At 36.2% G+C, this 21,765-nt stretch overlaps 2 protein-coding genes across 3 annotated transcripts; both read right to left on the bottom strand.

Annotated features, from left to right (window-relative positions):
• Window positions 1–12,492: 12,492 nt before the first annotated feature.
• Window positions 12,493–15,178, bottom strand: LOC123541035 (uncharacterized). Its single transcript, XM_045326387.2, has 3 exons — window positions 14,637–15,178; window positions 14,152–14,317; window positions 12,493–12,803 (listed from the first exon to the last, which is right to left on the bottom strand). The coding sequence occupies exons 1-3, from the start codon at window positions 15,100–15,102 to the stop codon at window positions 12,518–12,520; spliced, it is 918 nt and encodes a 305-aa protein (XP_045182322.2). The 5' UTR covers window positions 15,103–15,178; the 3' UTR covers window positions 12,493–12,517.
• A 3,896-nt stretch (window positions 15,179–19,074) lies between these two features.
• LOC123541060 (uncharacterized) lies at window positions 19,075–21,057 on the bottom strand. 2 transcript variants are annotated; one of them, XM_045326424.2, is made up of 3 exons: window positions 20,476–21,057; window positions 20,002–20,167; window positions 19,075–19,385 (listed from the first exon to the last, which is right to left on the bottom strand). In XM_045326424.2, the coding sequence occupies exons 1-3, from the start codon at window positions 20,957–20,959 to the stop codon at window positions 19,100–19,102; spliced, it is 936 nt and encodes a 311-aa protein (XP_045182359.2). In that variant the 5' UTR covers window positions 20,960–21,057; the 3' UTR covers window positions 19,075–19,099. The 2 variants fall into 2 exon arrangements, with proteins under 2 accessions (XP_045182359.2, XP_045182358.2); XM_045326423.2 differs by having other exon boundaries at window positions 20,470–21,055.
• Window positions 21,058–21,765: the final 708 nt, after the last annotated feature.

The raw sequence follows: 21,765 nt of genomic DNA, 5'->3' as shown, positions 1-21,765 counted from the left end.
AAAAGCTCAGTCTGTCTCGTAACTTGCGGACATATTCGTTTCTTGTCTTGGCTTTATTTTCATCGAAATGAATACCAAGTAAGGCGTCGATGGCAAGTTTTGGCTGTCTCCCGAACATGATATAATATGGGGAAAAGCCGGTACTGTCATAAATTTGGTAACATTGTACGCATGGACCAAAGGGGCTACAAATGATTTCCAGTCTGATTTCTTGGTTTTCTTCTAGTGTTCCCAGCATTTTCAAAAGCGTCTGGTTAAAACGTTCCGTCATTTCCGTTTCCATAGCATGATATGGAGAGTGGTGTGAGACTTTTTCTGTGACTCCCAAAATACATAGTTCTTTTATGAGACTGGACTCAAAATTAGCTCCTTGATCGCTATGTATTCTGTCGGGAAATCCGTAGTGGACGATAAACTGTTCAAATAGCACCTTTGCTGTAGTCTTAGCAGTTTGATTCTTGGTTGGGTAGGCTTGTGCATATCTTGAAAAGTGGTCTGTAACTACAAGTATATGTTCAAAGCCACCTTTGGACCGCTCAAGACTCAGAAAGTCCACACATACAATTTCCATCGGAGCAGTTGACGAGATACTGACAAGAGGTGCTTTAGCTGGCTGCGTTTTTCTTGCAATACAAACGCTGGCATTTCCGAATTCTGTCTTCATATAAGCATCCATACCAACCCAGTAGAATCGATGTTTGAAGAGGGATGTTGTTCTATCACGGCCCTGATGTCCGAGATCTCATGTAAGGCGCTGAACACTTCCTCTTTGACAGAATCTGGAAATATGAGCTGCTTATACTTCTGCTCTCTGTATTGACCGGATCTAAACAGTTTTGCCGTCCCTAAGTTCAAGATTGTTCCAGTCCCGTAGGTATCTTACCAACTGGGGAAATATTACCACTGACCCGCTGAGCTGTCGGTCTAGTGCCCTTTTTCAGATGGTCAATAAGCTGGAAAATAACAGGATCGTCTTGTTGTGCTTTCCTCCAATCTTTTGAACTTAATGAATGCGACTGAATAATGTCAATGGGAACCTCTTGTGACGGTATCGGGTCAACAATATCCAAAGACTCGGGGAAAAGTATGGAGATAGGCAAGTGGTGTTTCAGATGGTGGTGAAGATGTTGCTAATGACATTGCACTGATGCAGTTCTTTTGAGTACTCTGTTCACTGATTTCTGATGTTTGTGCTGGAATACGAGACAGTCCGTCTGCATCGGCGTTGTTTTTTGCCACTTCTGTAATTTAGTTCTGAAGTTATAGTTGGATAAAGCTGCATCCATCTTTGTCCAGTTGCATCTAGCTTAGCAGTAGTGGTAACATACGTCAGTGGGTTGTTGTCTGTTACAATTTCGAATACCGCGCCATACAGATAGTCGTGGAACTTTTCTGTTATGGACCACTTCAACGCAAGGTATTCTAGCTTGTGTGCAGGATAATGTTTCTCTGCTGGTTTTAGGCTCCTACTGGCGTATGCAATTACTCTGTCTGTACCATTTTGTTTTTGAATATAGTACGGCTCCGAGACCTTTCAAAGATGCATCTGTATGAAGTTTGAACGGTAGTTTGTAATCTGCATAGGCAAGGATAGGCGGATTAATTAACTTGCTTTTCAATTCCTCGAATGCCTGTTGTTGTTCTGTGCCCCAAATGAATGGCTGCCTTTTGTCTTTTCGCTTGCTAGGTTTGTCACTTTTCAACGGATGACCTATCAGGAGATTATTTAGTGGTTGGCAATGGTGGCGAATCCTTTTATGAATTTTCTGAAGTAGCCGACAAAGCCTAAATATTTCCTTACTTCTTTTACAGATTTTGGTACTGGCCAATCTTTAACAACTTTTGTCTTTTCCGGATCGGTTTGTATTCCGTCTTTTGATACCACGTGACCTAAATATGTTATGTGATCTTTAAAGAATTGGCACTTCGATGGTTTAATCTTCAAGTTGTTATCAGACAAGCGTTGGAAGACTGCATCTAGACGATCTAAGTGAGAATCTATGTCTTCGGAAAATATGACGATATCGTCCCAGATATATCAAGCAATCTTTAAGTTCAGGTCACCCATACACCTCTCCATGAGACGTTGGAATGTTGCTGGGGCGTTACATAGCCCAAATGGCATCCTGTTACATTCGAAGAAAACGATACCCCACACTTGGAATGCTGTTTTCTCTTTGTCTGATTCTTCCATTTCTACCTGCCAGTAACCTGATTTTAAGTCCAATTTCGAAAAATATTTCGCTCCTGCTAAAAGATGGAGAGTGTCATCAATTCTAGGGATCGGATAAGCGTCTTTCTTGGGTACGTTTGTTTAATTTTCTATAGTCCAGGCAGAAGCGAATTGTCCCGTCCTTTTTCCTTACTATGACGACATTGGATGACCATGGACTTTTAGATTCTTTGATTGCACCGATATCTAGCATTTCTTTAAGATGTTCACGTACTTCGTTGTAGATAGCGGGGGGTACTCTTCTGTAAGGTTCTTTGAATGGTTCGTTATCTGTAAGTTCAATTTTGTGTCGAACAGCTGTGGTATGGCCGATGTCGTTTTTATGTTTCGGAAATACTGATTCCCACTTCTTGAATAAGTTATATACCTTTTTCTTTTGTTCACATGTAAGTTCTGAATCTTCTATGTCAACGCCAAAATCTTGTTTCAGATCATATTTGTTTCCTGACATTGTATCCTTTTCTGTTTCAGGTGACAGACTTGGAAGTGAAGGGGGAGGATCCATAGAATCAGGTAAGTCTACCTTCACAATTATATTTTTGTTTTCTATTTCAGGTCCATTATTCGATGGTGAGGATGTACAATCCGAGAAACCAGGTAAGTATTCTTCAGTGTTACCTTCTTTGCTTTCGCTTACAGATGTTGTATGTTGATATACAGAAATTGTTGGTTCTAGGGCCGATGTGTATTTCTTGCTCTTCTCATCTATGTTTCCATTTTCAGAATCAGATTTTTCGTTACAGATGTCTGCATTCCTGACAATTTTCACTTCGTTCAGTTGACAGATTTCAGACCTTTTGTGGAATTTTCAAAACTTTTGCAGACATATTGCAAATTTTCACAGGTACACGTTTTTTTCCCTGCACTTGTAAGCTTTATCACTCGGGGACAAACTATTGGCTTTTGATGGTAAGTTTCTTCAATTGGTTCTGTAACTGCAGCTTCGGTGTTTCTGATTTTTCGTATGAAGCCACTTATAGTTCTAACTTCCATAGGTTTTAATGTGACAGGTTGTGTTGTAGTAACAATGCCAACTGATGCTGATTCTACAGACATGAACGCAGTTTTCCATTCATCAGGTGTGTTATCTGATGTTTGGTTCCTTTGTTTAAATTCTCTGATGACATTAGTTCCGATTAAAACTGGAACCTTATGATGGTATTCTGTTGGTGGGACCACAAGAAACAACGTTGTTATTGAGCCATTTTCGAAACTTTCACTTTCTATCGTAGCTTCTATGTAACCCAGGTAAGGTACGGTTGTGCCATTTGCTGTTTTAACCTCTAGCTCAAAATCTCCCAGAGTATGAAGTGTCGGTTTTGTAGGTAGTGTCTGATAAAATGTTTCTGATATTGAGCTAACCATTGACCCGCTATCTATAAGACCTTTTGATGTTACACCTTCAATCTGTATTGTTGTCTCATTTGATGAACCTATCAGCCGATCCAAAATATTATCTTTAGGGCAGTTTTGATTACTAAAGCTTACATCATGCCCTGCGATGGAAGCATTTACTTGTTTAATCTTTCTTTTCTTTTCCTGTATTTGCCTTTTGGGTTCTTTCTGATTTATCTAGTTCTTTGTCAATGTTCTCGTTCTTGTTATTGGGTGCTCTTCTATGGTCGTACTTATCAAACCTTTCTCTATAGTACGGTCTTCCTCTCGATCTTCCATAATATGGTCTACTTCCTCTTTGATAACCTCCTCTGTAAGACATTTTCTCTGTAATCGGGTGATATCCATATGGCGGTCTTTTGTATTCTTCTTGTCTGGGCTTTTCTTGCTGCTTTCTGTTTTGATATTTATTATCTCTTTTTCTAACTGGTTCATCTTTTCCATCAACATTCTCATCATATCTCTTTGTTCGTTAATGAAACCTGAAGATGATTTCAATTGCTGCTGCTGTAGTATAACATCTGACTGAGTCGGAATATCAGAGTCTTGTCCACTACTCTCCTGAGTACTTGTCAATGGCTTTTGTGTTTTCTCTTCTGTTGATCTCTTAAGTTCTTCTGCTTCAACTCGAGTTTTCTTTCTCAAGACCTCGAAACTTGCTGTAGACTCATAGGTAAACTCTTGTATTATTTTTCAGTCTCTCGCTTTTTAGTCCTTCCAAAATCTTTGCTTTAATAAACTGTTCTTTTTTTTTCTGGAATTTCTCCTGTTTCAACAGCTAACTGCATTATTGTTTCTAGTCGGGAGAGCCCAATCTGAAGTTGTTTCTTTCTCTTCTTGTTTTGCATTAAAGAAGTCTTGCATAGTGGAATCCTCGGTCTGAGTAGTACCATATATGTCTTCTAACTTTCTCAGAATCTCATCAGAGCTTGCCATTGGGTCTATTGTCAGCAACACTTTTCTTGTCTGACCCTTTAAAGAATTTCTCATGGTTTGGGCTATTAGTGACTCGGGGTACATCTTGCTCTTCATGATACATTCAACTTCTATTTTCCAAACTTTAAAATCTGTTCCATCAAATGGTGGAATCTTTGGTTTTCCAAACCCAGTTTGGTGTTTCGGTGTATCGTCAGTTTTGAAATCCTTCATACGCTGATTTACTGTATATCTGTCATCATCTCTATTCCAGAAACTTTCTCTGCCATTGGCTATATCACTCCTGCTTTCTACACTTCTACTTTTGTCAGCATTGTAACCTGTATTTCTACTTTTGTAGTTGTATCCATCTGATTCTTCACTTTGAGTTTTCATTTTAACAGACAGTTCCTCCTCTTGATTCTTTAACAACCTCAACCTCTGTGCTCGTAATGTTTCGAGTTCGTACTTTTTCGATTTCTCTTTTTTAGTCTTTTCTCTTTCTTTTCTACTTTTATCTAATTCTTTCTCTGCAAACTTCAAACTGTTGATTCTTTCCATCACTTTTTGCTCCTCTTCCTCGGCCATTTTTCTTTCTAAGTCAATTTTTCTATTTTGCTCATGTAATCGCTGTAATATGTTTCTTTCTCTTTGTAATTCGTATTGCAGAACTTCGTCATTTGCTTTACTGTATTCTTGAAAATTGATGTCATTTCTATCATATGCTTCGTCTACAACCGGGGCTTCCAGTTTCATTGGCTGATCTGTTTGATACATATGAACCTTTTCTCCATCTATTGTACCTCTTCTAGTCGTCGACTGTGTTTTATCTCTGATTATTTTGGGTATAGATTCTGTTTCATATACCTCTCTACCAAATGTCTGTATTTCATCTTCATAAGCCTTGCCTACTTTACTTGTCTTAGGCCTTGCTCCATATTCATCTCTGTAAGTCCTTTGATATTCATTATAAGTCACCTTGCTCCTGTCTCTCATCCGTTCTATAATTACTATATGGTTTTGCATTTCTATCATAATACTGATCATCATTGAAATCATTTTCATTTCGCCTTGTGTTTCTTTCAGACATACGACTTCTAAGGCCTTCTGTAGTTTGTTGCCGATTTTTGTTTATATTCTGCGATGCACGATCTGTATATTTTCGACTGAGAGGAATGTCGTTAATATGACCTTCATTGTAATAAATAATTCTATTATCAACGTTATCTTTGTTTACTTCAAGTCTTTCATTCCTGCTCTGATTCATAGAGTCTATTTCTCGAGGCTCAGTGTTTCTTGTACTTGAAAGCACTTTGCTTTCACTTAAAATATCCGCGTTACTTTTCTTTAGTAAGCTCAATTTTCTGTCCAACTTTGTCATTTCTTCAGTTAAATCGAATTCAGAGTAATCGTGATCTCGTGTTTGGAAACTTTCCTCTTCTTTGTTTGCATTATCAACTGTCTGTCTATCTGCTTCAAACGATACACTCTTCCTGTTAGCTCCTGAACTTCGTCTAAGATTATCTTTGCCTATTATTTCCTTTTCATTTGAAGTATTCTTTATTGCTCCTCCGGCAATGTCTGTATCATTCCTGGAAACATGTTCCACTGACCGGCGATATTTTTCAGGTTTACTCAATTCCTCTCTTCTTTGGTTCTCTTCATGCTCTCTTTGATTATCATATCTATGTATTTGTTGAGAAAGTGGCATATTAATTTCACCAATATTATCATTTGGGTAATGACTTTCATCGATTCTATTTGATCTTCTCCTTTGCCTATCTGTTGGTTGATATCCTTTCCGTTCATCAATTCTTTCATTGCTGTCATACTGATCATTTAGATGTATTTCATCTCTTTCATAAACCTCCTGTGGACGACCATTTTCATATCTTCTCGTTTCCCTCATTGTCATTCTTTCTTCATTTCTCTGTAACTCTTGTTCTCTCAATGCATCTCTCCTCCGTTTTCTGTATTCTCTTTCAGAGATTTGATCTTCCATAATGTTTCTTTTTGTATATTACTATACTCAGAATTCTGTAGCTTTATTCTATCAAACTAACCACTATATACTGTTGTATACAACACTGTTATTAATTTGACAGTTTTACTCCTTTTCAGAACCGTTTGCACCGTAGGGAAATTCAAGTAGTCTTGTGTATTCCACTTCACATTCAACTTCAACACAGATGACTAAGTTTCAAAATAAACTTTCTGTATCAATGAGACAGATGCTTTAATATTATTTCATCAACTTTCTGTATCAGTGAGACAGCTGCTTTAATGCTATTTCATCAACTTTTTGTATCAGTGAGACAGCTGCTTTAATGCTATTTCATCAATTTTCTGTATCAGTGAGACAGCTGCTTTAATGCTTATTCATCAACTGTACTTTTAACACGTTTCTGTTTCCATCACAATTTTATAAGCTAATTTTTACTCGATGATGAGATGTCTGTTAAGCTTTTTATTTGCAAAAATATCTTCACTAATGAGTGAAGAATTCCTTCCTTTTCTACTTCACTTTCACTTTTATAACACTAAGTGTATACTAGCACTTTTGCATAAACATACTATAGCTTTGCTTCATGTGTATTTATATAGCAATTTCACTTTTCACAATGTGTTCATTATCAGATGAAATTTTTCACTTTCACTATTTATTTCAGTAAAAAAATTTCTGTTTTCACTGTTGACATTCACTTTATCAAGTAATGATGAGCTTCAATCACTTCTCACAATTCATTAGCAATATCTCCACAGTTTATCAATTTCTGCTGTTTCAAAATTTTATTTCACTGTTTTACTTTTCGCACTTCACTATCTTTGCGTACGATTTTAGATGCCGTCCAGTAAACTTCACTACTTTTTACCTTTGATTTTTCACAATTTACTAATTTGCATACGCTTTCACGGATGCCGTACCATAAGTTTCACTACGTTTCACTTTTCATTCTTCACACTTCACACTTCACTAATTGTATTTCAACAATTATTTCTTTCTTCTCTTATTATTACGCTATTCATCACAGTGTCTCAACTACACTACTCGTATTTCTCTTGTTCAATAAATTTTCATTTACATATGTTCAATATTCATTGCAGTTTTTCATTTCAGTGACTTGTAAAATGATTCTTCACTTTTAGAATATTGTATTCGCAATGTGTTAACTATATTTGACCTGTAATGTTCATTGTCTGTTCGTGTATTTTATTCACGATTCATAGTTACTTTGTGTGTCTATGTATTTAGTCACTCTATGTACCTTTCTCTTTTATATACAACTGAGTATCTGTATGTGTTTAGAATATTTTTCACTATTCTACTATTTGTTATTGTTTTGTATGTGATATGAAAAAAATATCCGCGAAAAAAAATTTGAAAAAAAATCTCACGTCGGGGTTCGAACCAACGGTCGCGCGTTTACAAAATCTGACGAGTTTACAAACCCGCAGACTATCCAACTGAGCTATCGAGTCTGAATGATTCGATAGTTAAGTTTTCCGATAGTGTTGTATAAACCCGATAAACCCTGTTTAGCGACGCGTTTATATCGATAAATGCGGATCTGGCTGGGGGATTACAATGTGTCTACCTCAACGCTATTACAGATAACTGTTTTTACAGTAACCTATAACATTTATGTGCGCAATTAATCTGTAGGGCTTTGGCCAAAAGTAAATTAAAATTCGTGGATATTTTATCAAATATTTCCCCAGAATAAACACCTGTGATTTAGTCTAAGAGAAACTACCCTTTTAGACTAGTATTTTGTTCTACTTTAATCTACCTAATCATATTTCTATCTCTACCTTGTATGATTAAATGTTAATGGCGATGAAAACTGTGTTATAACGTGGCAGTGTGCAGGGTCTTACCTCAGAAAAAAAATATACCTTATGCAAAAATAGGACAGCACATGTATAAAAATTATCAATATTGTACTATACAATAACACACTAGCAATATCTGATTTGCATATATAATCAAATAAAAAGGCAATTTATAGGTAAACAGTCATACACATATATCTACAGGTAATAACACTTATTACACTGTTAATTTTATAGGGTTTTTCTGCACTTCCGGTTGATGAATAAAGAATCAAACACTGCTGGGGTTACAAAGTTCCACTAGCTGATCCTCCATCCTGAGATGCGTTATGAACTGCGCAGTCGTTTACACGTTTATAAGGCCTTATAAATTTAATGAAAAGTCACTCACAGTACCGGTACTCTGTTGCAAAATTTCTGCCATGGTCTTCATAATGCTTTTTCTTGTTTTTACAGGTCATCAGCACATGATGTCGGGATAATTCCGTGGTACCATCTCTTCATGCATTGTATACCATCCAAGGATCTTGATGTAATGGTTGGGCGCCACTGTCGCCGACCTTGCCAGCCGGTAGATTGAGTAATGACAACTCAAGTCTGGGGTTCTTATGATATGTATTTGACGACAGATACGATCCTGCAACTATAACATAAACATTCGATCGTACCAATGGAAAACAATAATTACGAGCATTGGAACAATTGATGAATGCACAAAATCGATAGTTACAATAAATACATGTTTATAAATTGAAACACACAATTACCTGTATATATATAAATGTATATAGACAATAGATGGGAAAATAGTTTAGCATAAAATGGCTATGACTTGTTTACATTTTTGAATATGGCGGTGTGGTTGTGATTGGTTATTGATTCATGCAAATGAATGTTAAGTAGAAGATTAATCGAACATAAATATGAGATTAAAGGTCTAAAGGTAGTAAATTCTACATGATACGACTATTTTGGACTACTGACTACAACTACTATATTAACTAACGGAACTGTATTTATAAGGTGTTTTCGACTGGGTATAAAGACTGAAATCTTTCTATTTAGCACTAACTAAACAAACCAAATTCTTGTAAAAAATAGTTATATAAACAAATGTGTTAAATACAACACACTCTATGACAGATGCTTTGATTTTAAAAACCAAATTACACAAAGCCTGTCCGATTAGCTCAAACGGGAAAGCGCACGTCTATGATACTAGTAGTGGGATCATGAGTTCATTACAGGGGCAATGTGTATATATTCAGTAGCGAATTGATAGAAAAAATTGTGTGTTTAATCATTCGTCTTCCATATCCAATTCAGGTTGAGAAGTTGACAGCTACTTGCAGAGAACATTGGCACATAATCCAAGAACACCGATTAGGTTGATTATCCGCCGTTACATTACTGAAATATTATTGAAAACTAAATACCCACTACACAAACTTATTTTTCCTCAGATGACTTTCATGGAAGTCTGATTATACACGTATACGTACTACTGCAAAATTTACTACGGTGTTCCGTTAGTGTCATCGCCGCATACTGAAGGTGAGCTCAAACAACGAAACAACGATACTGTGATCATGAAAAGAAAAGTCGAAAAAAACGACACTACGATGGTCAAAATTAATTAGTACTTTCATCATCGTACTTTCAAGTTTTCTCTATCTAGGCTTCGTTGTTTCGATTTTTCATTATCATGGTGTCGCTGTTTTATCACCATTTTCACCAGCGTACTTTTCATCGTTTCAAGTTTTCACCATCGTACTTTCGATTTTTCATCATCGTAGTTTCCAGTTTTCAGCATCGTAGTATCGAGTTTACAACATCGTAATATCGACTTTCTGATGCCTATGAGCACACTGGCACCACACCAGAAAGAAAATGCCTCTGTACATGTTATACCCTACCATGGTCATAAACGGAAAAGTGTACTTACCCATTTCAATCGTACATTTCTCACCTAAAACGCGCAGTTCGGTGAATGTGTACCAATCATATTGAACAATCAAAAAATGATTTCTTGATATCCAGAAATCGAATTCTTGATGTCATAAAATAGTCCGTATTACTAGATATCAAGAAATGATTTTTTGATATCAAGAAATGATTTTCTGATATCAAAAAATCGAATTCCTGATATCAAGAATTCGATTTTTTATATCAAAAATTCATTCCCTGATATCAAAAGTTCGATTTCTGATATCAAGAATTAGACAGCATTCCTTGATACAAAAATGAATTCCTGTTATCAAAAAATCGATTTTTTGATGTCAAAAAATGCCTAGAAAATAGTATAACGGCGCCTCATAGGTAAACAATGGAAATTAAATTACCACTTGTTCAATATCAGTTGTATTACCGAACTGCTTGTTTTAGGTATGAAATACGCTAATGAATTGGGTTAGGATATTTTTCCGTTCATGTCCATGGTTCTTATAGTATACCTAGGTGTACAGCTTAACATGTACAGAGGCATTTTCTTTCTGGTCTGATAATATTTGAATAGGATATAGTACAATATTAGCGTGTTCCATTGTTAACACTTGCTATACATGCATGCATAAGGAAAATCTTCCTCCGCCATCAAAAGCTGGGAAAGTCGCATACATTACATAATTTTTACGGCATGACTTGTGAACCAAACGAAACTAAAATTAATACGAGAATTTGTAATTTGAATTTGCCGTTTTATGAAACGGCGCAGTTCCTGGTTTCCTTAATTCCAAAGTTTTGATGCTGCTGCGCCAATATGGTCAGCGATTGGAATTACCAGAGCTAGTTCAATGTTATAATTCGGTAATTCGTTTAAGAGAAATATGTTCTTAACGTAAATAACTTTCTATGACATTTTTTTTCAATTTCGATTTACTAATCTAAAGCGACCAGCATGGATCCAGACCAGCCTGCGCATCCGCGCAGTCTGGTCAGGATCCATGCTGTTCGCTAACGGTTTCTCTAATTGCAATAGGCTTTGAAAGCGACCAGCATGGATCCTGAGCAGACTGCGTGGATACACAGGCTGGTCTGGATCCATGCTGGTCGCAAACGCACTATGTTGGTTTTCTCATGGTGCGGCTCATATATTCAATATCGATCGCAATTAACGCAAATTTATATTTTATATGACATGACATTTGAATGGTACGAACAAATATGAAGGTAATTGAGGAATGTAGATCGATGATTCAATTCAATAAATACATTTTGTGCATTAAACGCGTAAAACATATTTATAGAAATCAAATACATTAAATACAATCGAAAGCATGGATTTTTATTCAACATTTTTTTTCTGGTACTTTAAATTTTAGTCTTGTCCAATCTTGATCGCCAGCACTATATTGACTAATATTAGTCTAATTGAAGTTTGACAGAACATGCAGTAAAATAATGATTATGAAAATATACGCAGTCTATAGGACGTCTGATACGTAATAAAATGATTTTTTTTGAAAGATATCTCTCTATATTAAGTGAAACTTGGGTTCCGATTAAATATGAATGCACAAATTCAACGACCAAAGTTATGCCAATTCTGCTCTAAAATTGAATATGGTTTTTTAATGATATAAGATATAAGCCTATGAAATAAATGTTTTAAAAGTCTTTTCTAAAGAGCGAACTTAAGAACCTTTTGTGAAACAGGTCCATGTATCATGTACCATGTAGTTGGTTCCCTGCGTCCAGTTTTGGATCGAAACCATGTTCCGTTCAAAAAGTTACATGTGTTCGGAGGACTAGCAACCAATGATGCCAATAAAGTGACGTTAGTTGCTAAAACAGTCCCGACTCAACATTGACAAATATTGCATTGACTTCTTTACTCAAACTTTGCACTGAATATTTTGTTACTGCTGATAATTACCGAGAATGTACTCTACTTGTATTTCGCCATTCTTGTATCACTTTGAAACTTCTGCACACGACGGAAAAACATAAATATGGTTCTGTGGGTGAAAAACGACACAATGACAAAAACATAGATGAACTATACCTAAAAGCTGTTTAAAAACAGCGCTATCGACTATTTGATATTTTTCCATATATTTAATTTTGCAAAAGTATTAACGTGAGTTTTGAAATGAAATAAATCGGCTACGTAGTAGTAAAATTAATACAATATATCTATTTCTATTTGCCAACCACGACAGGACTCGAATAATTTTGTTGCAATAGGAAACCAGAGAAAGTACTGTAGCCCGAACCATACAGTTTGTTCCCTGCGTCCATGTTGTGGATCGAAACATCGTCCCCTTGATTCAGCTGAAGTACCACTTCTTGACTTGCAGTCCCACCATTAACAAGATAAATGTTCGATACAGATTTTCCGTTGTGCATGACTATAAAATGATATATCAAGTGCACGTCACCAGCCATCAAAGTAGTTGCAAAAACATACGTTCCAGCGACAGGAGCTCTGTAGTAAAAAACATAGAAACAAATTAATTGTATCTCGAAGGCTAAGCGCATTTTGAAATATATGTGTTTTCGTTCGATCAATTTCATATGTATTGTGTAGGGATAATACACGTTTTTTTGTGTATTAACGTCTGCAGAAGCCCGCGGGATTGTTTGTGACCGAGACCGAAGGTCGAGGTCACAAACATATCCCAAGGGCTTCTGCAGGCGTTAATACACAAAACAAACGTGTATTGTCGCTATTCTTGCATAAAAAACATTACACGACGACTAAATGCATTGTTTTCATATGTGGTGACTTGACGATTCCGGTACATTTTTTATTTACCATTCTCGTTGTTCTTGGAAACGGTAAACATGTTTTAAATATCCATAACCGGGGCACACATAACAACAGCACTACTGAAAGCGTGATTTGAAGGTTTTGGAGCATCTTATTTTTATTTTTAGTTATTACAAACGTTACAGTACACATAATTTTGCATATAACTAAAAAATTTGATAAACAGGAACAAAATTATTCTAAGAATAACAACTCTACATTCGAATTATTTTGAGTACGAACAAACAGAGTACAGATGAGTACGAAGCTAGTGACTAGCTTTCAAGGTTTATTATATGAATTCTGCGAACAATCAGGTAAAAACAAACCGACGAAATCATGAATATAATAGATCTACCTAAAAACGGACAATAGCACAAGTTACACGCGATACTTATTTATTCACAGTTATTTACAATAACTGAACAGACGCTTTGTAAAGGGAGTAAACTCTAAGAGAAGCTAGTGCGTACATTGATGGGGGCAGTACCTTTGGGGTTGGAAACTGATACAGCTAAACATACTATGGATTACATTGTATCTATAATGCTACAAGGAGAGGTTATTATGGAAGAAACAATTAAGATGCAGATGCCAAATATCAGTCTGCGCAGAAATACATACATACGTCCCTGGCAAAGCATTTCAAAAATAAAAATCATGTATAAACAGCACGTGAATTGCCTTGTTTGCACAAGATTTTTCTCCCGTTTATACATGGGCGGATCCAGTGAAAAAAGTAGTTTTTATGCAAGAATTTCAATAAATGCCTATTTTATTGTACTAACAGTGTTTTTATTATGATCAAATATTCATTAACTCCCATGTGTAATATCTCTTAACAGAAATTGTGTACTGCTCAAGTATCTTTCAACTTATTTAGCTGGCTCTGAAAGAATGTCCAGCGGACACGTGGCAATTTCCTGTATAAATTCAACAACCAAGCCACACACCTTTTTTTAGCATGGCATAGTGGCAGTAAATCCAATTTGTATTTTGAATATAGAATAAAATGTTTACAGACCTGAAGTCACCTGCATGCGCATTGTAAGCGTTTCCTATGTTCGTGACCACGTGATCAAATGCAATAATCTGATGTACTCCGGGATTTACCAAGTGGTTTGTAAGATAAGCGAAAAACGCGACATTCATCTCATTCTCGCGTCTCTGGATTCGTTGAACTTCAGAATCTGCAATAAAAAGTACTGTAACACTTAACAGAACAGTCGTTACAATCAATGAAATAAGCAAATGCTTGACTTTTCAAATCTATTTCTAGTTGCATTTGTCGTTGATAGTCGCAAATAACGTTGCGGTCTAACCTAATGAGCATCAATGTCTTACTTTAAGTGTTCCTAGCTACCCTGCACGATATCTAAAAATTCCATTTAAAACGAATTGTACTACCATTTTCCTTTTTAAGAAATTGTTCCAAAAGCAAGCTGCATATTTGCACACTGAAATACAGAGTAAACTGACAAAGAAATATATACGTATATATTTATTAACCTGGCCTTTCAGCAGCATCCGGTAATCCCCTTGTATCCTCGTGATGTTGCCTTTCCGTTTTCAGTATTCTAACGAACGACTCCAAGGACTGAATGCGTTTCTTTTGAGACTTCAGGTCCGTTTGAAGCTTATCCCTTGCCTTGTTACGATTTTCTAGACTTATCACACGATCTTGAAGTTGTCGATTTACAATGTTCTGTTTGCCGAGTGTTTCTTCTAGATTTGAAATCTGGATCTGTTGCTCCGTCGCCAAAGATTCTAAAACCTGTACGCGGTGTTTGAGTTCCTTGTTCTCAATTTCTCGCATTTCGTCGCGATCTTCGAGATGTTCCAAGCGGTTTAATAGGGTCTTGAAGAAAGCATCAGTTCCGACAGTTTTATCTTCGTTTGTAGCTTTCACATCAGGCAGTATTGCTATTACAACCATGAAAACAGGAATCTTCAAAATGTAAAGATTCAAATACATTGCTAATTCGGCTTTTTAAGTTTTAGTACACTGATAACGTCTCCCTTCTCCTTCACTGGAATGAGAATGACGCAGGTTGATCCAACTAACGATAAGAGTATATATATTGCCTTTTAAAGACTAAAGTGACTTTTCATTATATTCAGTCAAGGTCAAAAATAGTGTATATATTCGGAATTTGAAATGAAAACGGAATGGTTACTTTGATTATAAGTAATTGTAGGAGGGCAGACACCTTATATACTAGTATCGTTACCATTTTCATGTTACAAGTGTGTAAATAAGAAGGTAGCATAAAAATATTTCGACGTACAATTTTTTTTCCACTGGTCACTTGTGGCTGTTGTTGAGAGTGGTGTCAATTTTAATATTGTAAAAATTATATATGTTTAAGAAAATCGGGGAAAAAAATGAAAGTTTTGCCTTAGTATTTTTATTTCTGTCATTTTTATTTCTGTCAGATATTTTCTTCAATAATGAATAAGTTGCAGATTATTGCATGCAGTTTGATAAGAAGTAATGAAAAATTCAACAGCTGTCCTACCCCTGCATCGGTCAAAACGAAACTCGGCTATAAACGTACATTGAATATACTACATGATAAAGAAGGACAAGAAATGATAAGAACACTTGGTTCAAGTACGGGCTTGACCTAATTGCAAAAGTTTCTCAAAGAACTTACATGATTAATTCAATCACTGATTTTGGTTTTAAATTCTTTACAGTATTAACTCAAATGTACAATATTATATGAAACTATCCACAGTGTAAACTAAACATTATGTTCTCAAATGTCTATCTTCGTCTTTCCCTTTGGCTTTCTTCATTAAAATTTATTTAGCGAAACAGTTGTATTTATCTGCTTAGCATGTTTTTTACAGATTTGTGAGGATTCGTACAACATATCTTCTTGCTTTTCAATTTGAGATATGGTTATGTGTATCAGAATGAACTGATTTCTGTCTGTGTCTCAATTTCGGTAGGTATGTGAGTCTGATTTAAAGATGCCACTTGTTGCGCCTGTAAGAATGGAACGCCAAACATTAAGACTAACTCGTCATTTTGGTAGTTCGGCAGTGCTTACTTGTCATTTGGCAGTGCTTTATACTTGTAATTCGGCTATGCTATACAGCCAAATGTCACTGTCGAACGAAATATTAGTACAGCCAAATGTCACTGCCGAATGAAAAATTAGCATATCCAAATGTCATTGCCGAAGGACAAGTGCCGAATGACAAATCAGCACTGCCGAATGACACGTAACCACTGCCAATAGAAAAAATAGCATAGCCAAATGTCATTGCTGAAGGACAAGTGCCGAATGAAAAATTAGCATTGTCGAATAACTAAAGGATGTGTGGTAAATTCGTTCCTATTCGTTTATGTTACCCTTATAAACTGTACAGTGTTGAATGGATTTTGTTGCACGTCTTACATTGTTACTGTAAAACCTGTTTAGTATACAAGAATGTCATCAAATGCAATTTGGCATGTACACCGTAAGCTAGATTTCACATTTAAAGAGTGTGCCAAGTTTGGATAATGCTATTTCGGATAAAATCTAGCTGTTGAATATTTTACAGGCTAGCTTTTCCATTTCATAACTAATATTGATTGAACGTTTTCATTTTCTGATAAACATACCTATAAGCTACTTTAGCCAGAATCATGGATTTATTTCAGTGACTAGTATATGTAAACTGTATAATTAAGTGGATGGGGGTCAGTGAAAATATTTGTCTCTTCGAAATTGAGTGATTTCAATATATATATATATGATTTATAGTCAAAGAATCCAGTTTGTCCAGAATTTATAACATTTTTATTCAATTGTCTAAAACTGATATGCGTTCTTGTTTGAATGCTAAAATTACAGCGGCACTTGCCTCCTCATTTGAAAATAAAGCCTATGGTGAAAATAGGAACGAACCGTTTTTACACACCGTTTAGTAACCACTACCGAATGACATCGAAACACATCAGAATGAAAATCTACCAGGTCATTATGTAAAGTGACGACATGAGAATTAAAAGTTACCATTAATGAATGACATTTAATACCAACTGCCGAATGACAAGTTAGCATTGCAGGCTGACAAGCAAGTACTGCCGAATGACAAGTTAGCATTGCGGACTGACAAGCAAGTACAGCCGAATGGCAAGTTAGCAATGCGGACTGACAAGTTAGTACTGCATAATGACATCTTTACACTGTGACATGTAACCACTGCTGGATGAAAACGTACCACAGCGACGTGCCGAATGATGCAAGTAACATCACAATAAAAAGGTATCACTGCCGAATGACAACTTAAGATTGCCAAATGGCTGGTTAGAACAGCCGAATGACGTGTTTGATGTTCCATATGTAAGATGCTATCTATCTATTTATACTGCCACGCCCTCTGTCCGAGTATTACGTGCAGGTGCGCGTCTGTGCGAGGGATTTAAAAGAAGAAATGCTCAGTTAGAAGGTTCCACTTATACATATTGTGACGTCAGCTTACTTCCATCGCGTTACTTTTAATATTTAGAAGTAATGAGACTATGATTCTGTGACAACAATGAAAGTTCTGTCATCCTCATCCCATAAACATAAATCATTGGCGACGATATACAAGTGGTATTCGGATATCTACTTCGTGATACTGAAATAAATCTTGTTTTGGTAACGGTCTATTTAAAATATAGACTATTTCCGTCTCATCAATATTTATATGAAAATATGATCATGATGGTCGTTGTTGACGCGATATATGTACCCTGTTTGGATTTATTGGTCGAAAATGCACAGTTTCCTCTGTACGGGTGTTGATCATACATTTATTGTGAAACTGGTATATTTCCTTGATATTTAAGCGTAGTCTCAAAGCCGGGTGTCGTAATTCCAAGCTTACTGCAATCACTAACATTCATCGTAAACTTCATTGTACGGTTGTTGCGGTCGTTCTATCAATGTGGAAGTCTAACATAAAAAACTGGCTGATTTACGAAAGCCCAAACCGATGTAAACGTCGTGTTAACTGTATTCTGCCTGGCTGGTAGATGTTTCTAACTCTGTATCATTGTCACTGTCATATCCCACGAAGAACGGACAGTTGCCTATATGTACATAGGCAAAAATTTTCCAACCAGCAGAATTTCTTTAAACTTTGTGTACTGGCTGAAAATCAGGTTTAAAACGGAAATATATACTAAAATAGTAAAAATCATAGATACTCAGGTTTGATCTTGAATAACCTGCCCTTGAATATCAGAAAATACTAAAAAATCCAATTTTCTAGGGCAGATAATTCGAGTTCAAGGCAAGAGAACTGTGAATTTTAAATTCTATTTCGGTTTCAGACTTCATTTGCAGTCGGTATACAAAGTTTAAAGAAATTCGGTCTATGGGAAAGACTAGGACATTGCGGTATATTTTTGTCATGTTCATAGTTAAGGTGATTTGCAACAGTCTCTATATTGACATGGGGCAAAATTTTTCTTACAGAAGGAATTTCTCCTTTAAACTTTTTTTACTGAAAGAGAATCAAATCAAAAATAGAAATATCAAATAAAACAAACCATAGGAACCCAACCTTTGTCATGAATTACCTGCCCTTGAAAGTCGGAAAATACTGAGAAAAATCTACTTTCAAGGGCAGATAATTCAAGATCAAGCATGGGTACCTATGATTTTTGATACATTTTTCTGTTTTAAACTTTTTTCCCAGTCAGTACACAAAGTTTAAAGAAATTCTTGCCGTAGGAAATTTTAACTACAATGGACCACTTAACATATTTTAAGTAAGCAGAAAACAAAGTCCATTAACAACTATCATTGACAGTAATTTTGTATTGAGGAACGGCCAAGATTATATTTCTCGTGCTACATGCAGGTGTCTGATTGAAAAATAAGCCTACACATATTCTAAAACTATCTGGATATACTGATACAGAAAAAAGAAAACATGAAGAAAAACGAGGCAAGAATACTGTTTATAAGATACGGGAATCTTTATTTGCCAATTGCTACTGGATTTGAATAATCTTGTTGCAATAGAAATCCAGAGAAAGTACTGTAGCCATGTCCATATAACTTTTTCCCACCGTCTATATTGTGGATTGAAACATCGTCCCCTTGATTTAGCTGAAGCACCACTTCTTGGCTCCCCGTTCCGCCGTTTGTGATGTAGATATTCGATACGGTTTGCGCATTATGCATGATTTTGAAATGGTATGTCAAACTCTTGTCTCCAGCCATTAAAGTTGTTGCGAAAACGTATGTTCCAGCTACAGGTGCTCTATATGAATAAGCATAGAAAATTCAATTGAACAGTAATTATCACAGTCTGAGATTGAAATGAGACAATCTCGTTCGAGAGTTAAGTTATCGGAGACCTACATATTTAAGAACATAATGATCTCCTTATTTTGGTAAACAGTTCATTTTTTTGGTTTATCTGAAAATTGAATTATTTACTGCTTAGAATATGCTACGATACTTTAAGTTGTGCTTTTTTTTTTGTTGGGTATAACGTCGCACCGACACATGATAGGTCATATGGCGACTTTCCAGCTTTAATGGGGGAGGAAGACCCCAGGTGCCCCTCCATGCATTACTTCATCACGAGCGGGCACCTGGGCAGAACCACCGACCGTCCGTAGGCCAGCTGAATGGCTTCCTCACATGAAGAATTCAACGCCCCGAGTGAGGCTCGAACCCACATCGATTAGGGGCAAGTGATTTGAAGTCAGCGACCTTAACCACTCGGCCACGGAGGCCCCCTGTGCTTTCTTTCTCAGTCTGAAATAATGTGCAGACAAGCGTTTATTAAACTGCAAGGACTCTATATAAGCACACCTGTCAGCGTGGCTCTTAGTCCAATGTGCGTGAATGAATAAAGGATGTTTATTTACCTAAAGTCACCTGCATGTGCATTGTATGCATTCCCTATGTTCGTGGTCACGTGATCAAACGCAACAATCTGGTGTACGCCGGGGTTTTCTATGTGGTTGGTTAGATAGGCGAAAAACGCTACATTAATCTCGTTCTGACGTTTTCTGATTCGTTGAACGTCAGCATCTGCAAAGAAAAAAATATACATGTAATACGACTTACAATACAGCTTTTAAAGCAAATGAAATGAACAGGTGCTTCCACCGATATTTGATCAAATGCAATCATGATTTCACGAGAAAACTGCCAGTTTAATTTTTTGGGGTTGAGCAATAAATGTCTAAAACTATTCGACGACAGAAAATTCTACGGAAAATTAAAACGATTTCAGTAATTCTCCCTTTCTGAATGTTTTTCCTGTTTATGTTTAAAGCAACTGTATGCGTATGTATACGCGGTAAAAAGACAAGTGGAATGTGCTTATTTACGTGTACATTTCCTTTCAACAGCATGCTGTGCTTCCTTTTTATCCCCGTGGTCCTCGTGATAAAGCCTTCCGGTTGAAAGTTTCTTCAGTTTTCTGATGAACCATTCCACGGATTGACTGCGTTCATTTTGAGGTTTAAAGTCCGTTTGAAAAATATCCTGTGTCTTGTCACGGTTTTCTAAATATAACACACGATCTTGTAGTTGTCGATTTACAATATATTGTTTGTCTACTGTTTCAATTAGGTTTGAAATTTCGATTTGCTGCTCTTTCGCGAGAGATTCTAAAGCCTGTACACGGTGTTTTAGCTCTTGATTTTCTTTTTCTCGCACCTTCTCGCGAGCTTCGAGATGTTCCAAGCGGTTTAATAGATTTTCGTATAAAGTATCAACTCCGGCAATCTTGTCTTGTTTTTCAGCTTTTACATTAGGAAGTTTTGCTAGTACAACCGCGACAAAAACAATCGTTAAAACGGTATATTTCAAATCCATTGCTAATAGTTTTCCTATTTTCTTCACTTACATATAAGACACGTTGTACATAGACATATGATGACCTACGTTAACCACCGCTGAAGATAAGAGTAGAACTATACAAACACAGATTATATTTAAAGACTATGGTGATCACGGGAAGAACAAAATTATTTGTTGCAAGTCGTTTTGCCATGAATTTATTCAGTGGCAACACGAAATGTTTGTTTAATAGCTCTTTAGGTAGAGAGATAGTTGTATTCTGAAAGAGCTATCTTTGAAGAGACCATTCTTTGTAACAGAGATGGCAGTATCACTCCGGGAGAGGTACGTTCCAACGTAAGTCAAGTCTCAACGATATCGTGTTGCGAAATATCAACGACACACGATACGGTATCTCAACAATTATGTTACCGTGTCACTCCATATGCCTACAACATGCCAGCAATGTCTTGATTTCATCGGTCATGGTCAGATAACTTTCCTTGTTACCTGTTGCTGTCATAGTATGTCAAAAGTTGATTTGTATTTCGCCCAATGAGACCATGTATACTAACATTTTAAGAAATGAACGTTATTTCAAAACTAATTATAACGCTTATATTTTCCTACAAGTATATGTGTAGATGTTATGTGATGTTTTATTATTGTCAGTAGTGATCTTACAATCATTATTGTGCATGTACTTTAAAGATAAAGCTCGAAGATATTCTTTATAATGTTATGAAGTCTAACAGAATACGTTACAAACTCTAAACGATGACATAGTCATATGTTACCAGCTCTCATCGAGGTTTTTTGGGATATTGTTACAGATTCGCAAC

The sequence above is a fragment of the Mercenaria mercenaria genome, chromosome 16 (assembly GCF_021730395.1).
Source record: "Mercenaria mercenaria strain notata chromosome 16, MADL_Memer_1, whole genome shotgun sequence".
Classification (NCBI taxonomy): domain Eukaryota; kingdom Metazoa; phylum Mollusca; class Bivalvia; order Venerida; family Veneridae; genus Mercenaria; species Mercenaria mercenaria.
Note: the sequence above shows the minus strand (reverse complement) of the source record. Positions and strands in the feature narration are given on the sequence as shown.